Raw genomic sequence first — 17,215 nt, 5'->3', positions numbered from 1 at the left:
GGGAGGGGTTCACATACGCGAGTAAATCGCCGTCGGATTCTCCACAGTGGTGGGCCCCACTCCCCCAACTTAGCGAATCCGAGATCAGTTCGCTTCCTTTGCTATCTCCGTGATATCTGGGTCCCACCCCTACATTAAAAATCCAACGGTGTACGACTCTCCACCTCACCCAGCACCGCCCTTTAACGGCGACGATTTTTCACCCTTTCCTAATACAGCAATCAAAATCCACAACAAAAACGAAAAAAAAACAAATAAAACAATTTCTCAGGATTTTCGCGCCCTATTTTTGTAGCAGGCTCTTGCCCTTAATTAATGTCCTCAAATGACAAAACTACCCCCAAATACCGCACATCCCCCACTGTGTCTCAGGGTTAGTACCGTCTTTTCGACAAACTGTTGATTTTATTATTCGTACACGAGTGAAGGTGTTTTTTTATTATTTATTATATAATTATATTTTCGGGTTCAGACTGAGTAGATCCGAAATTTCCATATTCTCCGAATCCAAACGAAATCGAGAAAAAGAGAAAAAGAAAACAAAAACAAAGAATTTATTTATCGAATTCGAATATCGCAGATATCACATTGATTTTTCACCTCTTTTTCTTCCACTCTCAAACTCTTTTGTTTTCTCTTCAGATCAAAAATCGCTTTCTTTGTAGTTTGAAAATGGTTTTGATCTGATTTTCTTGTTTCCAGAAGAGATACTCTTCAGTGTTGATTGAAAGTAAGGGTTTATATATTTTCCGTTTTACCGATGCTGGATAATCGGCAAGTTCAGAGCAATGGCGTGTCGAATCCGTCGTCGGAAAACGTGGAAGGTAGTACCGATCCTTAGTACTGCTTTTTTATCGGCGATCTGATTGATCTGATCGTTGATTTGTATTATTCTCTATTTTAGTCGGAATGCCTTTCAATTCGTTTAACTCGACCTTTTTTTTTGCTCTATTTCTGTAGATTTTTTTTTAATAAAATCAAGGTTTGATTATTATTGTTGTTATTGAGATGGAATGCCTGAAAAGTTCTTACGAATTTGGTGAATTTGAGTTTTTTTTTTTTTCCTCCTGTTCTCTATTTGATACATTTTGGTGTCACTGTCATTCTATTGATTTTCAATATCGTTTCAATTTTATTTTATTTTATTTTATTAATATTGCAATCTCATTGTTGTTTGGACTGGAAATTTTGCCGTATTGAGCCTTTAATTTATTTTATTTACTTTTATGATCATATCCTGTACTGGTCTGTGTTGTGCCTTTTTCCTTTCGATCTTTAACAGCGTGATTCTTCAGTTTTATGCATCATAGTTTTGTTGAAGTTGAAAAGGTTGTGATTGTGTTAAATTTTAGTTTTTTTCCTTTTAGTATTTAGTGACATGTGTTTTCTATTAATTTTAATATGGAGTTCCCAAGTTTTGCAAGGTCTGATTTATTTGGTGTTACTGGTATTAGTGTGTCTATTGTCTAAGATGAAAATATTTTTTAACTTGTTAAGTTTTAGAATTTTTTGCCTAATTTTTGTATGTTTGCCTTATTCATGGATTGGTGCTGTTAAGATTTGGAGATTGTTGCCTTGCTTTTAAATGTTTGCCTTGTATGTGTTTTGTATTCTTGAAGGTTTTCAATACAATGCACATTGATTGTAATGTTTTTATTTCTTTCCAAAATTGTGTTTGTGGGTGTATTGTAGAAGCGATTTTGCGGTTGAAAATACATGATAATCAGGAGGAAGGTAGTGTGGGTCACTCAAGTCCTTATCCTGACCGTCCTGGGGAACCTGATTGCATATATTATTTAAGGACTGGGTTATGTGGTTATGGAAGCAATTGTCGTTTCAATCATCCTGCTTATTCTGAACAGGTAATTTTACTTTTATCTGTTGTTTCTTGTTGTTGTTGCCGTTATTGGCTTTTGGTAGTGATAATCTGACACCCACAAGATGTTTGCACAGGGTGCCCAGTATAGAGGTGAACTCCCAGAAAGAGTTGGACAACCTGACTGTGGGGTACATTCATTCCCAGATTTCTCTACTTATGCAATGTTCCATTTTATTTGGTGTTTATATTACATTTTGATGTACTATTTCAAAGTTCAATTTTTACTTCAAAGGAGAGAATTGAATATGGTATATTTATTCGATCCTGGGATTTTGTTTATGCAAAATGCATGTTTCAAAGCTATGAGGTTGTTTTAAAGGTGGTTTGATTATGTCAATTGTTTCACCTTTGTTAAATACTACTGATAACCTTTGTAAAAATATCACCTAACTCTTAGCTCAGTGAGCTGCTATTTCTTATAAGTAATTATTCCCCAGGGCACTGGCGGATTCAAGTGGGGCATAGAGGGGGCACATGCCACCCCCCCCCCCCCCCCCCCCCCTAAAAAATAATAAATTTATCATGCAAAACTACCAATGAGCTAAATCTTACTTTTTGCCTTATTATTGTTCCCCTTGAATCTAATCTCTTTATTTTTTTTCCCCCTGGATCCCATTCCTGGCTCTGCCCCTGCCCCAGGGATAATTCAATTAGAGTTTTAGCCTATCAAAAAGGGGGAAAAAAAAGGGTTTCGTCTGCCAGTATTTATGCTTTATTCAACATTTTAACTTATGACCATCAACTTCCAAACATGCACTGCAGTACTTTTTGAAGACAGGAACCTGCAAATATGGATCTACATGTAAATATCATCACCCACGGGACAGGCATGGTGCTGGACCAGTCTCATTGAACATTGTAGGTCTACCCATGCGTCAGGTGATTACTTTCCTTCAGGTCCTGGTGTTGCTCTTCCTTTCAGTTGCATTTACTAACCAAGGTTATTGGTTTTGTTTCCTATGCATGCATAAACTAAGGCCATAAACCATCTTTACAATTCTTAAATCAATTTTTCAATTCACAGGAAGAAAAACCATGTTCTTACTACATGCGAACTGGGTTGTGTAAGTTTGGAGCTGCATGCAAGTTTCATCATCCCCAGCCTGCATCAGCTGGAACTGTTTTGCCTGCAACTGGTCCTGCTGCCTTTGGATCTACAGGCTCATCAATTTTACCTTCATCAGGGTTACCGTATGTGGGCGGTCTTCCAGCATGGTCATTACCAAGAGCACCATATATACCTGGCCCGCGTATGCAAGGTCCACAGACCTACATGCCTATTGTTCTTTCTCCTTCTCAAGGCATTGTACCTGCACAAGGCTGGAACACTTACATGGTTAGTAAATAATCTCTTAATTGATAAGAAGGTTAATATAAATTTCACATCCTCATACCAGCACCATGTTTTTGGTAAGGAAGGTGTTGTGATATCTTAGCATTTGTGTTTATTATCCACTGTGGGATCCCATGCCCTAAATCCATTCTCATCATGCTATTATATAATTTATTTTATCTATTGTTTTATAGTTGTATGCATTTTCTTATCATTTTCAGCCTCTCTTACAAAGAGCCTGAATTGAATTATTGGGACCTTGAATGACATGATTTCAGCTTGTTATTTCAGGTGTGGTTGACACCACAAAAAGCCTGGGGATTTTCTTTGTCTGCGAAATGACACTTGTATTAGGACAAAATTTTTCATTATGCATTTTCTTATTTTGTTTAAAAAATAAAACTCTGTGGTTTCTTCATGAATTCACTTTGACACAAGCAGGCATGGGTACGAACAGGTGGACATAAATAGTCCCATAATGGGTAAAGGATCAATTTTCCATTAACCCACTGAAATGCAGATAAGTTTATTCCCTTTCTAGTTTCCACTCATAATCTGAAGAGAGAAGCTATGAGTTGATTAAGCATATTGACTAGCTTTTGCCCTTTCCCACTCACAGTTCTAATATCTCTGTTATCTACACTTTTCTTGCTGTTAAAAATGACTGTTTTGAATATCAAACATTACTTCTATTAACACAAGAATTTATGTCAGAAGCATGATTGAATTCTGCAAAAATTTTGTGCCTTGTATAAGGAAATTTTCTTTTCTATATTATGTTGATTTCATGCAGAGCCACTAATAATAGCACAACCATCCTTCTTAATTACTAGCATGAGCACTTTTGTTTGTATCTCAACAATGGAATATTTCATTGAAATGTAACAAAAAATATTTACGGTAACCACAAGTAACCATGCTGTAAGTTATCCCCAGTACTCATAGGAAATAGGCATAACTACCTTGGGGCATTAATAATGAGTAGCTATTCTATTTGCCAGGGATGCAGTAGTATGATTGAATTTAGCTTCTTTTGAATCCGATTAGCCCTTACTGCCAAATCCCAAGATAAAGCGAGAAGGTGTTTTCTGTCAGCCACAGTCCTAAAAATGCATCCTTCCACTCCCCTGCTCTTGGCAAACCACGTGAATACACAAGCAAACATGTACACACACAAATGGAATCTCAACATGGTTAAAGTTTATGTATGCTCTTAAGGCCTAGCTCAAGTGGTAAAGGGTTGGGGTAAGTTTATGGGAGGTGCCAGGTTCAAGTTCCAATGGGGACAAAAGAAAGGAAAAAGGGAAAAAAGAGTACTTATAAAAAAAAACCTGTTTAAAGTTTATGGCAACTTGGCTAATATATATGGTTTCACATGAAGGTACTAGAGTGTATGGTTTTCCTTTTCCCCTAATGTGCACTTTTGTTACATGTAGAATGGTTGTGATGGCTTGTTTGCTGGTCTATAATCAATTATCCAAATTGCTGCTAATTAATTTGCATGTTGCACTGTGTTCCAATCTTCAGTCTTTTTCTTGAATGGCCAGCTTAAATAAAGCTAAATATAACATGTGTCGTAATCATTTTCTTGTGGGGAAGCCTCATTTTCTTGTTCTAATGAAAAGCTTCCATGTAGCGAATCTGGTTTACTCATTAGATCCAAATGAGTTTGTAATATGCAAGATACCAAGGTTGTTGTGGCATAGTTCTGGAGCCATACATACAGAAAATTGGTCAAATTGAATCATTTTATTTGCTTTGGCTAGCATTTTATTTGGGTGATATGAATCGGACATAATGGATTGGATTGAAGGGGGAAGTTTACAAAGTGAGATAGTTAGATTGTCATTTTGTAAAGATGTTGCATGGGATATTCCCTTGATGAGTTCTACTTAATGCTTTATTTTTTATTTTCACTCTTAGGTTGCATCAATTGACTATCCTTTTGTAAAGGGTGGTTGAGTTCTATTTACACTATGGTTGCATCCTTGGAAATAAATAATGAGAAACATCTTTACTTGGGGCTGGGTTTTGATGCGTTTTATATCTGTTATTACAGTTTTAATCTATGTTTTCATTTGTCAATCAGGGAAACATGAGTCCCATATCTTCAACTGGTATTCTGGGATCCAATCTTGTCTACAACTCCAGGAATCAGAGTGAGTCAGGATCCAGTGGGCAGGTGCACTTGTTATCATCATTGATTCCACATTTACCTGAGAGGCCAGATCAACCAGAATGCCGGTATTTCATGAGCACAGGGAGCTGTAAATATGGTTCTGATTGCAAGTATCATCACCCAAAAGAAAGGATTGCTCAGTTGGCAACAAATACTTTAGGTCCGCTTGGTCTTCCCTTGAGACCAGTAAGTTTCTTTGCATATTTTCATCCATAGTGATAGGCGTGTGAAGCGTTTTCTTTTGAAATAATTTTGGAGCTTGGGATTGATTGGGAATGTGTCACGATTCGTGAATGAAGTCCACAAAATTAACTGAATGAAGATTTAGTATGAATATATATATCTGTGTGTGTGGGAATAATTTGACAATCATTGCAAAAATTTGTTCCAGCCGTTGAGGGGCTTGAAGTGGTAAGGGGTTGGGTGGGATTGTGGGAGATACCAGGTTCGAGTGTGTGTGTGTGTGTTTTATTTCATTGTCTGTTGGATCTGAATAATTTGACAATCATTGCAAAAATTTGTTCCAGCTGTCGAGGGCTAGCTTGAAGTGGTAAGGGGTTGGGTGGGATTTTGGGAGATACCAGGTTCGAGGGTGTGTTTTTTTTATTTCATTGTCTGTCTGATCTGAATAATTTGACAATCATTGCAAAAATTTGTTCCAGTGTTGAGGGCTGGCTTGAAGTGGTAAGGGTTGGGTGGGATTGTGGGAGATACCAGGTTCAAGTTCCAAAACAAAAGAAAAAAGAATTTATCTATCAAAAAATTGCAAAAATCTGTTCCAAATTATGATGATTCTGTTCACTTTTGCTCTTCATATGGACTGCTAACTTCTTGCCCTTCTATATGCAGGGGCAAGCTGTATGTTCTCACTACAATTTGTATGGACTCTGCAAGTATGGTCCGACTTGCAAATTTGACCACCCCTTGACCGGATATTCTTCTTATAATTACTGTTTGAGCCTGCCCCCTCTATCTATACTTGACCCATCTCTCTTACCTTATCAAAGAAACTCTTCCACAGTTCATTCATCTGAAACCTCTCCCTCTAAATCGTCAAAATTTCCTGATTGGGTCCAGAAAACTGAGTCTGGAAGCACCAAGTCTCAGAATCCAGATACAAAAGCTCCTGAAGGTCCACCAGAACAGGCTGGTCCTCTGCTGCATTCCTCGCCAAATTCATCTGAACCTCCACAAGATCAATCCGATTGAAGTCACTTCTTTTTTGTTCTTTTTCACTTTCTATTTTGTTGCCAAGTACCTTTAAGGAAATTTTTATGATTAGTACCTCATGCCCCCCTTTCACCTGTGGTTCTGCGGAGTGGATAGGTTGTTTGGAGATCAAAGCGATGAGCAAAAGTGGGGGGCATGGAACGGCCTCTTTTTGTGGTGAATAAAATGCAGGTGAAAAAAATTGTAAAATTCCTTTTCTTCTTTGACTTGTTCCTTTTCCACAGATGATTATTGCTAAAACGTCTGAATCAACTGCTCTTAGGTGTGAAAATTTTTCATTTTTAAGCACTGCAACCTGTGGCTTTTACATACATAAATCAATTTAAATGTTGGCGATGTGAATCACATTATATATTAGATTTTACACAATCTGTTACTTGTTAACTTATTAACCATGCTTTTAGGGAGACGTATGCTTGCTTCCTTCTGTGCTAGATTCACAGGGAAAATACATATGCTGCAGAGATCCATCCTTGATGCTGTTCTATATGGCAAAGCTTGTGTTATACATTACTAACTCTCTGATTCTGGTTTATTTTCCATTTGTTCTGGTTTGTCTCAGTTGTTACAATTCCTTTATAGATATTTACTTCGGGATTTGGTCCAATTTCAGACTTGCCTAGAAGAGAGACATGAGCTTGAGGGGTTTCATTGAGAAAGATTAATTCCTGATGATAGCCTCAGGCAGTAACAGCATAAACCATCTATTATGCTCCCTACCAAGTTCCTGTTACACCATAAACTATCTACCATGCTTCTAGATAGATACCTTGCAGCTCAAGCTCATAGACATCATCTCAGAACTGTTTATTATCATTGTAAGGTGCTTTAAATAGACATTTAAGATTCAAATTAGCAAAATGGAAGCCTGAAACCTACTCCACTAGCTTGTAGTAAAACTCCTTAATATGATTTTCTGCTTAACACACATTAGTTCCCTGTGCTTTGACAAACTAGGTATCCATCCAAGGCAAATCTGAAAATTTACCCTGTTTACCTACAATTTCCTCATCAGTGCCCCCACTCACCACCAGATATTTTGATTTTGAATGACCCATAGAATCTCTTGTTCTATGCTTGATTGCCAAGGGCAAAGTGAAAGAAGAAATTTTCTTTCAATAGGAAAATAGAAGAAATCAAAACTTGAAGTCTGATGTAAAGTATGTTGGAATAGTCGAAATTCAACTGTGGGAGAACCCCTTGGCCAACTCCAGACAATGCCTTGGTGGTGAATCATTGTGCAAAATTTGGGATTTTGATTTGTTTTGTGAAAGTCAGGTTAATTGATTACTATGTTTGTTCTATCAGCTCCATAACTGCCTTGATTTCTGACCATTTCTTACATTTTCCACAAGACCAAGTTTATGCTTTCATGCCACATTTAACATAAGACATGTTAGAACAGTAGAAGCAGCAGCAGCACTTTGAAATTGCCTCTAACCGTTCATTCTGAGCCTCTAGTGAGGCTTAAAACTGATCAGAGACTGAAAATTGCCCTCATTTTTTAAATGGACAGAAGCACATGTCCTAGTGAATCTTGTTAGGCTCAGAAGTTTAGGGCTGAATTTGTATGCAGGTCCTCACTATCCCCCTTATATAGGTCAGCCTTAAGAATACCACCTTTCTTGCAGCTTGTTTCACTTCGTGTCTGTATTCTTACTTCAATCAAATATCAAATAGAACAAGAGCTTGTTTGCAGTGATTTTAGAAAGCCTTTTTAGCCTTTTTAGCATTTGAAAGCAAATTTTTAGATAAAAAAAAAATTAAATATTAGAAAAATTAAAAATGCTTTGGGAAATAATTGTCAAACAAGCTCCAAATCTTATTCTATATCCGAATATTCCTCTTACATCAGTTTTTGCGTTGTCTTCTGCTGAATCTACTGCACCTACAAATCTATTAGAATCAGAAAACCTTATCTTGTATTTTCATCATCACTTTGCATGGATAATCATATTTTATCACGAAAGCTTAATCCATCTTAACAAAGTAATTACATTTTGTAATAGAAATTTTAAAAATTGTTTTCTCAAAGTTTAGGAAATAATATTTATTTTTCTTAATTTTAGAATATTTATTATTTCTTTCTTTCTATAATTTAGAATACATTCTTACATAAATTTTTGAGAAAAAAAAATAACAAAATTAATCACTTCCATTGTCAAATTATCAAACTCTTCATAGTATAAGAATCAGGAGCGGAGGCTCGAACTCCACCTTTTCTAGATGTGATCAAATTTCATAAAAATAATTGACCTACTCTCACAAATCATGTCTTACTCTTAAAATTAAAAAAATAAAAATAAAAAACATTATACTATTTATTTTGCTTAATTTTTAAAATATTTATTATTTCCTTCTTTTTATAATTTACCAAATTATCAACTCAATTCCAGTTTTGTAATTTAGCCCATTTTCTCAAAGCCCAACCGATTGATTTAAAGCAAAGTGAATTGCATATCGAAGATTTAGACCAATAAGATTTCTTGAGTTCCACCATTGGCCACTAGGCCCACCACATGTACCTTTCTATCGCACATGTTTGGTATGTTGGAGGGTTACCACATTTATGGTGCATGTGATTTGGGACACTGCTGGTTACATGCATATTATGACTCAAGAATTTTCTGGTTCTACGGATTTGGGAAGGATAGGGGTGGAAAAATAAAATGACCAAGAATTTATTGAATTATTTTTAACAATATGGTATGTAATTTATATTTAGTTATTTAGTGTTAAAATAAGACTTTCAGATACAATTTTTTTTATAAAAAAATTGTCATATATTTTATTTTATTTTTAAAAATTGTTTCCAAAAGGCAACGATCAAACAATGTTAAAAATTTTAAAAACAGAAAAGTGTTTTTAAATTGTGCGGCTAACAGACTTTTTTATCTTCAAAAACTTTTTTAAAGATCTATTATCAATATGGACTAAGTATTTAGGCCTATCTTATCAGGCATCTTCACAAAGTCACTTGAGTTCCGATGGAGCAAACGACAAATGAAAAATCAAAACTGATGCATTTGGTGGTTGAAACCTCATTTTGTAAATTTTTTTTCCCCCTCAATTTCCAAGGAACCAAACAGAACAAATTTAAACTTATCATATTTAAGGTAGCTGATTACAACCTCACACTTAACAATCATAATCCAACACAACCAAGATATGAAGAAGTAGGCGTGACAACCTCAAAGCTAAATGTAACTTTCACTTAATGTTGAGTGAGGTGTCCATGAGGGTTTATTACACGTGTCATGGGCCCGATTAGTGGGTGTACTGTCCATGCCAGGACCAATGAGTTGGCCCATTAGCCCAGAGGCAGATTGTCTCAAAATTTAAGAGGGTTTCATTGTCATGATAATTGGTTGCAATTTACTTTACTTTGAAAGGCAATTCATTTGGCAAGTGGACCAACTTGGGGGGTGCCCGTCGATCCAACTCAACCCAAGATTTGCAGGAGCTAGGTTAGATTTGAATTAGATTTTTTCAATTTAAACTCGATTTAGGTTGGAATGGGCGAAGTTTCAAATAACCTAAATTTTAACTGAACTTAATTTAATATTTTTAATTTATATTATCTTGTATAGTAATATTCTTTTTAGATTTTAAAAAAAATCTAATTATAATTATATCATATATTTTTTTGTTTTCTTTTAAAAATATATAATTTTTTTTTGTTATTATCTTAAAATTTTATTTCATTTACTATTTAAATTTTGGTATAAATATATAGAAAAATGTTTTTAAAAATATGTGAATGGATTTTGAATTTATAACATGATCAAACAAAGTTACAAAGTTTAAACCGATCAACTTGAGTTTTAAAAAATAATATTATGTTGGATTTGGATTGAATAATTTAGTTAGAAATTGGGTGAGTTGGGTTGAGATTAGCTATCAACTTGACCTAACTTTTTCGAATAAGAGTACGAGTTCAAACTAATAACAAAATAATTCTTAATGAAAGAAGATTTTATGTTTACTAAGAGTAAATTTGGCGGGAAAGAAAAAACAAAAATCTTATTATGAAAATAAGGAGAAAAAAAATATTGATTATTCAAAGAAAATGTTTTAGATGGATTAGAGACTAACAACACCAACAGTTGGACCAACCTTTTGGGTTAATCCATAAATCGTTAAGTCAATGTATTTATAAATGTAACCTAATAATTTTACTTTAGACTACTTATTTATAAGTCTAATTCACATTTTAACACCAAGACTATTGTAAGAATGGTCACCACGGATAAAAAGTTTTATAATCCTTTTTATAAAGGCTAATTAAGTTGGTATCTGTTTTTTTCGTTGAAAATAATTTATTTTCAAATTATTTATTTTTTTACTTTTTACTAACTTATTATTTATTTCTTAAAAAATAATTTAAATAAAAAAAGTCAATATTTGATTTTTTTATTTTTTAATATTTAAAAGAAATAAAATATTAAAAATAACAACTTAATATTTAATATTATTTAATTTGAATGTTTAGTTCGAAGTTTCTATTTAAAGAATTTTTGTTTTCTCAATGTCCTCTGTGATAGAAATCTCTTTCTATACCCAAACAGTCCACCAATTTCCCTTTCACACTTTCTTCCCAATTTCCATTTTCTTCCTTACTTTACATTTACTAAAACCCTAACCTGTTTCAAGTCTTTTCATTTTTCATCATATCAAGTACTTTTCCATGCCATTGAAGTTGTAAAAAGAAATGCAAAAAAAAGATATGCATAAAGCAGAAGCATTATTTGTAATTCCTTCCCAAATTCACCTTTTCGTGACGTTTCCAAATTCCCCTTATCGCCGTTATTTCCCATTTACAATTCATATCAAGTCAACTTTTGGCTCAAAATATTTTTCACATAAACCCATCAAAATCCATTTATCATGGGTTTAAAATATTAATATAAGGTATATCCTACTATGTGAGAAAGTTTTTAATAATATATAAATATGAATTACTCTTAATTATGTAGACGTTTTTTAAAGTCCTGAAGATCCATTTCCACCCAGAATGAATAATATTTATACGATTAAGTTAGACTGTGAGTAAGTTGTTACAAATGATATCAAAATCAATTCCCAACTTAAGTATAGAGTTTGTTTGATCCCGTAAGATATATTTATTTGTTTAACCCTATAATTTTATAAGATATAATAAGGACATTATATCTACATAAGGGTGTTTGTGATATTATATATCCAATAAAAGAAAAAGTTTTTTAAACTATATAATTACGGACTTATCTTAATTATGTAGACACGTTTTAAATCCGTAAAGATTCATTTAGGTTCAAAACAAATAATATCTATATGATTGAGTACTAGAATTATATATAAGAATTCAATAAATATGATAATAAAGTAAATATTAAAGAGGCTAATGTTTTTGTTATGTATGTGTAGAGGCTAAAAAGATTATACTATTTCATATGTTAAAGTTTTAATGATCACTCACATCTTCGAAGAAGCAAGTGAATGCGTAAGTTTTAAAGCGTTTGGTAAATTTTAATATTTGTTATTTAATAAATTAAATTAATTTAAGTTTAACGGTTCTTAATTTATTGATTTAAAACTTATCACTTGATTTTTATTTTAAATATTAAAATTATTTGATAAAATTAATTTAAAATTTATTTTAAATCATCAAATTAATATATTTATTGACATTAGTTAAAATCTTTCAAAATTGATGTAAATTTCTAAAAGATTTAAAGGGTGTTCGAAGTTCTTGATTCAAGTCATTGGAGCATCAAAATGTAATGGGATAAGTACTTTTAAGTACTTGGTCAGCCAAGTGGACGCCTACTTGCCTATCCTTGTGTAACACTGAAATATTTAAAAATGAAGTTTTTAACTATTGCTTGGCATGTGGTCAAAGCACATTACCATGGATTTTGTTTTTAAGTTACTTTTAAGTCCTTAGGAGGTAGCATTGCAATGTGAGTGATTACCGCTGGATTGACTAAATCAACTCATTTTTATTTTTTTTTGCCTATTTGAACCACTTCACTTTAGATTGATTGACCTCCTTATATGGGGTTGTAATTTGATTAGACTCAACCAATTCAACCCAATGTTTGGATTGGTGGGGACAAATTTTGGATAGGTTAGGGTCAAACTTTAGTAAGAAAAATACTAACTCAAGAATATTAAAGTTATCACAATTTTAAAGTATGGGTAATTGGTTGAAACTTAAATTTGCACATTATTTATTTGTTTTTTTTTAATTATATGATATCTTATTTAATTGAAATATTAATGATTTAAAAAAATTATAATCTTTCTCATTTTTTTTTAATTATATTAGATTAATGAATTTATCACTTTTCTTTAATTGTTAACCTATCCTATTGTTAAAACTTGACTTTATAGTTAGTTATGCATATTAAATTAGAAACTACTGATTTATTTTATTCCTTTGAGACGTTTAGTTTTTAATTTTTTATTTCATGATATGATTTATATTTTATAAGCTTTAAAACAATTGTTTTACTAGATAATCCATAGTAACCTATGTGAACCTAACTTGCTTATGGGCTTGATATGAGTTAGAAAGTTTTAGTCCAACTCCGAGTTGAGTTTGGCATGGATTGGACATTGATAGTTAAGACTTGGCAAAGGTAATCTATGAACTCGCCCGAATTGCAACCTTATCCTATGTTAAGAAGATCATGATATTACCATAACAGCTTCATTTTATTTCCAAGTTTTAAATTTTAGAGATCTAATTGAGTTTAAGTATTATTTTTCATATCAGACATATGATCAATCAACAAAAGAGACGATTTAAACTTTAGGTTGCAACCATGTATCTTAGATTTAGAAGGCAATTTGGAGGATCATTAAAGTTTGCTTATAATAATAGTTTTTAGTTAGCATCGGGATGACGCCTTATAATGCTTTATATCAAGTATACATCTTTCATGTTTTGAGGATGATGTTCGTTAAGAAAATTTTTAGGCCTAGAACAGGTTCAAGTGACCATAGATGAGATTATCTTAATAAGAGAAATTGAAAGTTACAAAGAATTGATGAAAAAATTTAGCGTTTAAGGTAAACGATCGTATTTTTCTTAAATTATCACTTATGAAAAGGTAATGTCTAAATATCCACTAGAATTAACAATTTCAAATTGTCATTGAGCTAGAGTAGTTAGTTTAGATACATTCTTAGATCTAAGTCTATGTGCTTCTTGTGATTTGCATTGGCCTTAAAGACGTGAAATCATCTCTGATACAAACTCATGACCATGTGGGTTGGCAGGATTGAATTTGTTTGGTGAATAATGACATTAAAAGGTGTAATTTTTAAAAATTTAATTATGGACCCACAAATGAACGGGTAAAAATTGAAAAATAATGTAAAATTAGGGGCAGATGGTAAACCAGGGACCACCCTTCTGGCTGTGCCCATAATTTACTGTCCGGCATTACTGTCAGAATGGTCAGAGTCTGTTTCCATCTGGGCCGTCCAATCCAGATTTTTCAACAATCCAGAAGTCTCCAGTAGGCGCATTTTATTTTATTTCCTGATTTAAGCTCACAAAGCTCTCTAGCGCGCGCACGTTTCGTAGAATAGGTTTCTCCCTTTTTCCGCTAACGCCGTTTGTCTCTTTCCCGCGTAAATGAAAAGGTACTGCGGCTTCCCCCAGTCTTCGCCATGGCTTAGCGTGCGCTTTCTTGCAAAATAGAAAAGCATGGAGCAGTGGGGTGAGGCGTATTGCGCACTGACGCTCATTTTAGAAGCAACCGACTCCAATTGGTGGTGGACGAGATGCGCATATGCTTCGGTACAGAATGGTCTCGATTTAGTGGCCTCTCATGTCATTTAAATTATGACATGTCATCAGTGGGTCCCACGTGCGCATCCTTCCGCGTCATTATGCCTTCACAAACACATTTTAAAATAGATTTAGAATTCAAGATTATTACATACAAAAAAAGTGAAATAAATGACAAAATAATAAAATTAATTTTAATTAAATATAAAAATATTTAATTATTTAATTATAAAATAATAATAAGGAAATTAACATTAATTTTGATTAGAAATGTGTTGGAATTAATTTAATAACAAAATTATTTTAAAATAAAAATAAAATAACACATTCCTAAATTTGCTTTTATACGATCTTGGTAAGAGAATGTACAAATTAATTATTCTCTATCATGGCATATCAATTATTGAGAGGTTAGGGTTTATCATTTTTCTTTATTAAAATAAAATTTTAAATTATATTCAATGCAATGAAAATGATGGTATGATCCCTCAATGGTTTGACATTTTTTTTTAAAATTTATTTTCAATAATTTTTTACGAAAAAAAAGGACATATATGAATAACCCATTTGATTGTGACAACCCGCAATGATTATTCTTCCTTTTGTCTCAATCTTAGTTTTTATTAGACTAGACATAAAAATAAAATTCACAAATTAAAATAAAATTAATAAAAATAATAATTTTGGCATTATAAATTTTTTTATTTTCAGATTATACAAAAAAAAGGGATTTAAAAAAAACAAAAATATAATTTTTATTATTATTGGAAATTATATAAAATTAATATTCGTAAATAAGACATATATGTATTAGCTGTCAGCCTGTCACTAGTGGAGATGAAGCAGGGCTCAAGGGTGGGTCCCACCTGCCAGGTGGACCCGATTGATACGCGGCGCACGCTGTCCCAAAGCGCATAGAGAAATCCACCGACCAGTCAAAAGCGGCTTTAATGGGGAAAAATAAATATGGAGAGGGCACAGCATTGACAAGCGGCGAACAGCCATTGGTTGCAGCCGACCCAAAGGCATCAAAGACGTGAAACCCCTCAAATGCCGGCTTCCCGGTAAGGGTCGGCCGCCTCGGTTTTTGCTTTTTATGGAAACATTCATTGCTCTGTGTTTGAATCCACCCGGTTACTTTTACCGGATGACCTGGTCGTCCCGGTTTCCAATAGCGTCTCTCGATCTGTGTGATACTTGTGGGAGACCGGTTGCTGACGTGTCAGGCTGCGGGTCCTCATCTACTAGTAGAAAATAAATTAACCTCGTGCTTAATTAAAAAAAAAAACTCTGGCTTAATCACTGTTTTTTATACTAACTCGAGTATTGTTTTTATTTTTATTTTAAATAAAACAAGCAAGAAATTCAAGTTGTTGGTATTGGTAATGATATTATCACTTGTTAAGACAACATTTGGTAATATTTTTATTCTAGGTGTTTTGAGTGAAACTAGTTTCTTAATCAATATTTTTAAAATAATCATTTATCAAATATTTTTTCAAAAAACACTATAAGAATATTTCAAATGTATGATAGTGATTCTCAAAAATATTTTTAATTTTTCATATTTTTAAAATATTTTATAAAATTTATCAAATATTAAAGTCTGCTTAATAGAACTTTTAGTAAAAGTGTCTTCTAGACCATTTATGTGAAAAATGCATTTATGAAAATTTGAAAAAGTAAATCTAATAGTGTTTATGACAATTTTCCGTATAAGTACAAAAATGTTTTTAATATTAATAAATTACTAAAAAGGACATTCATTGCAAAAATAAAATATTATAATAAATTAAAATTTTTTATTAAAATACATATATATATAAACATTTATATTGTTAAAAAAAATCACAAAATTATTTTTATGATTTTGAAAGTAGAAATAATGTAGAGCACACAAAAAAATAAAAATCGATGTCATTGAGCTTATTGTAAGATAAGCTTTCAGTTATTTTTTATAAGATTGTATAAAATCTCAAAATTAGTTATCCGTTGCCATTGATGAGAAATTTTCATAAAAATTTGAAGAGAGTGAAAATGAAAGAAAAAAATGGGAAACAAAATAAGGGTAGTGGAAATACTTTGGGTATTTTAAGAATATTTAAAAAAAATTGAAATGTTTTTTTAAAATAACGATTTCCACATGTTTTCCTTTAAAAACACTTCAAGTGTTTTTCTAGATTTTTAAAAGTATTTTGAAGTGTTTTTCTAGATTTTTAAAAGTATTTTTCAAAATATTGTAAAAACAATATTTTTTTTTTTACCTTTTAAGTGTTTTAATGGGTAGAAACATTTTTAAAAAGTAATGTTAAACGAGTTCTTCATTCTTGCTTAATCACTATTTTTTATCCTAAGTCGAGTATTGTTTTTATTTTTATTTTAAATAAAATAAGCAATAAATTCAAGTTGTTTGTATTGTTAATGATATTATCACTTGTTACAACAACATTTAGTAATGTTTTTATTGTAAGTGTTTTTAGTGAAATTGGTTTCATAATAAGTATTTTTAAAATAATCATTTATCAAATATTTCTTCAAAAAACACTATAAGGATATTTCGAATGTGTGATAGTGGTTCTAAAAAATATTTTTAAATTTTCATATTTTTAAAAATATTTTATAAAATTTATCAAACATTAAAGTCTGTTTAATAGTACTTTTAGTAAAAGTGTCTTCTACAGCATTTATGTGAAAAATACATTTATGAAAATTTGAAAAAGTGAATCTAATAGTGTTTATGACAATATTCCGTATAAGTACAAAAACGCTTTTAATATTAATAAATTACTAAAAAGGACATTCATTGCAAAA

General features: G+C 32.3%; 1 protein-coding gene across 1 annotated transcript; it reads left to right on the top strand.

The window, feature by feature from the left end:
- The first annotated feature begins 484 nt into the window (after positions 1-484).
- Positions 485-6,973, top strand: LOC117926880 (zinc finger CCCH domain-containing protein 3-like). The gene is made up of 7 exons (XM_034846176.1): positions 485-824; positions 1,693-1,862; positions 1,954-2,007; positions 2,642-2,758; positions 2,904-3,215; positions 5,302-5,577; positions 6,241-6,973. The coding sequence occupies exons 1-7, from the start codon at positions 761-763 to the stop codon at positions 6,598-6,600; spliced, it is 1,353 nt and encodes a 450-aa protein (XP_034702067.1). The 5' UTR covers positions 485-760; the 3' UTR covers positions 6,601-6,973.
- Positions 6,974-17,215: the final 10,242 nt, after the last annotated feature.

Source organism: Vitis riparia, chromosome 12 (assembly GCF_004353265.1).
Source record: "Vitis riparia cultivar Riparia Gloire de Montpellier isolate 1030 chromosome 12, EGFV_Vit.rip_1.0, whole genome shotgun sequence".
In the NCBI taxonomy this organism is placed as follows: domain Eukaryota; kingdom Viridiplantae; phylum Streptophyta; class Magnoliopsida; order Vitales; family Vitaceae; genus Vitis; species Vitis riparia.
Note: the sequence above shows the minus strand (reverse complement) of the source record. Positions and strands in the feature narration are given on the sequence as shown.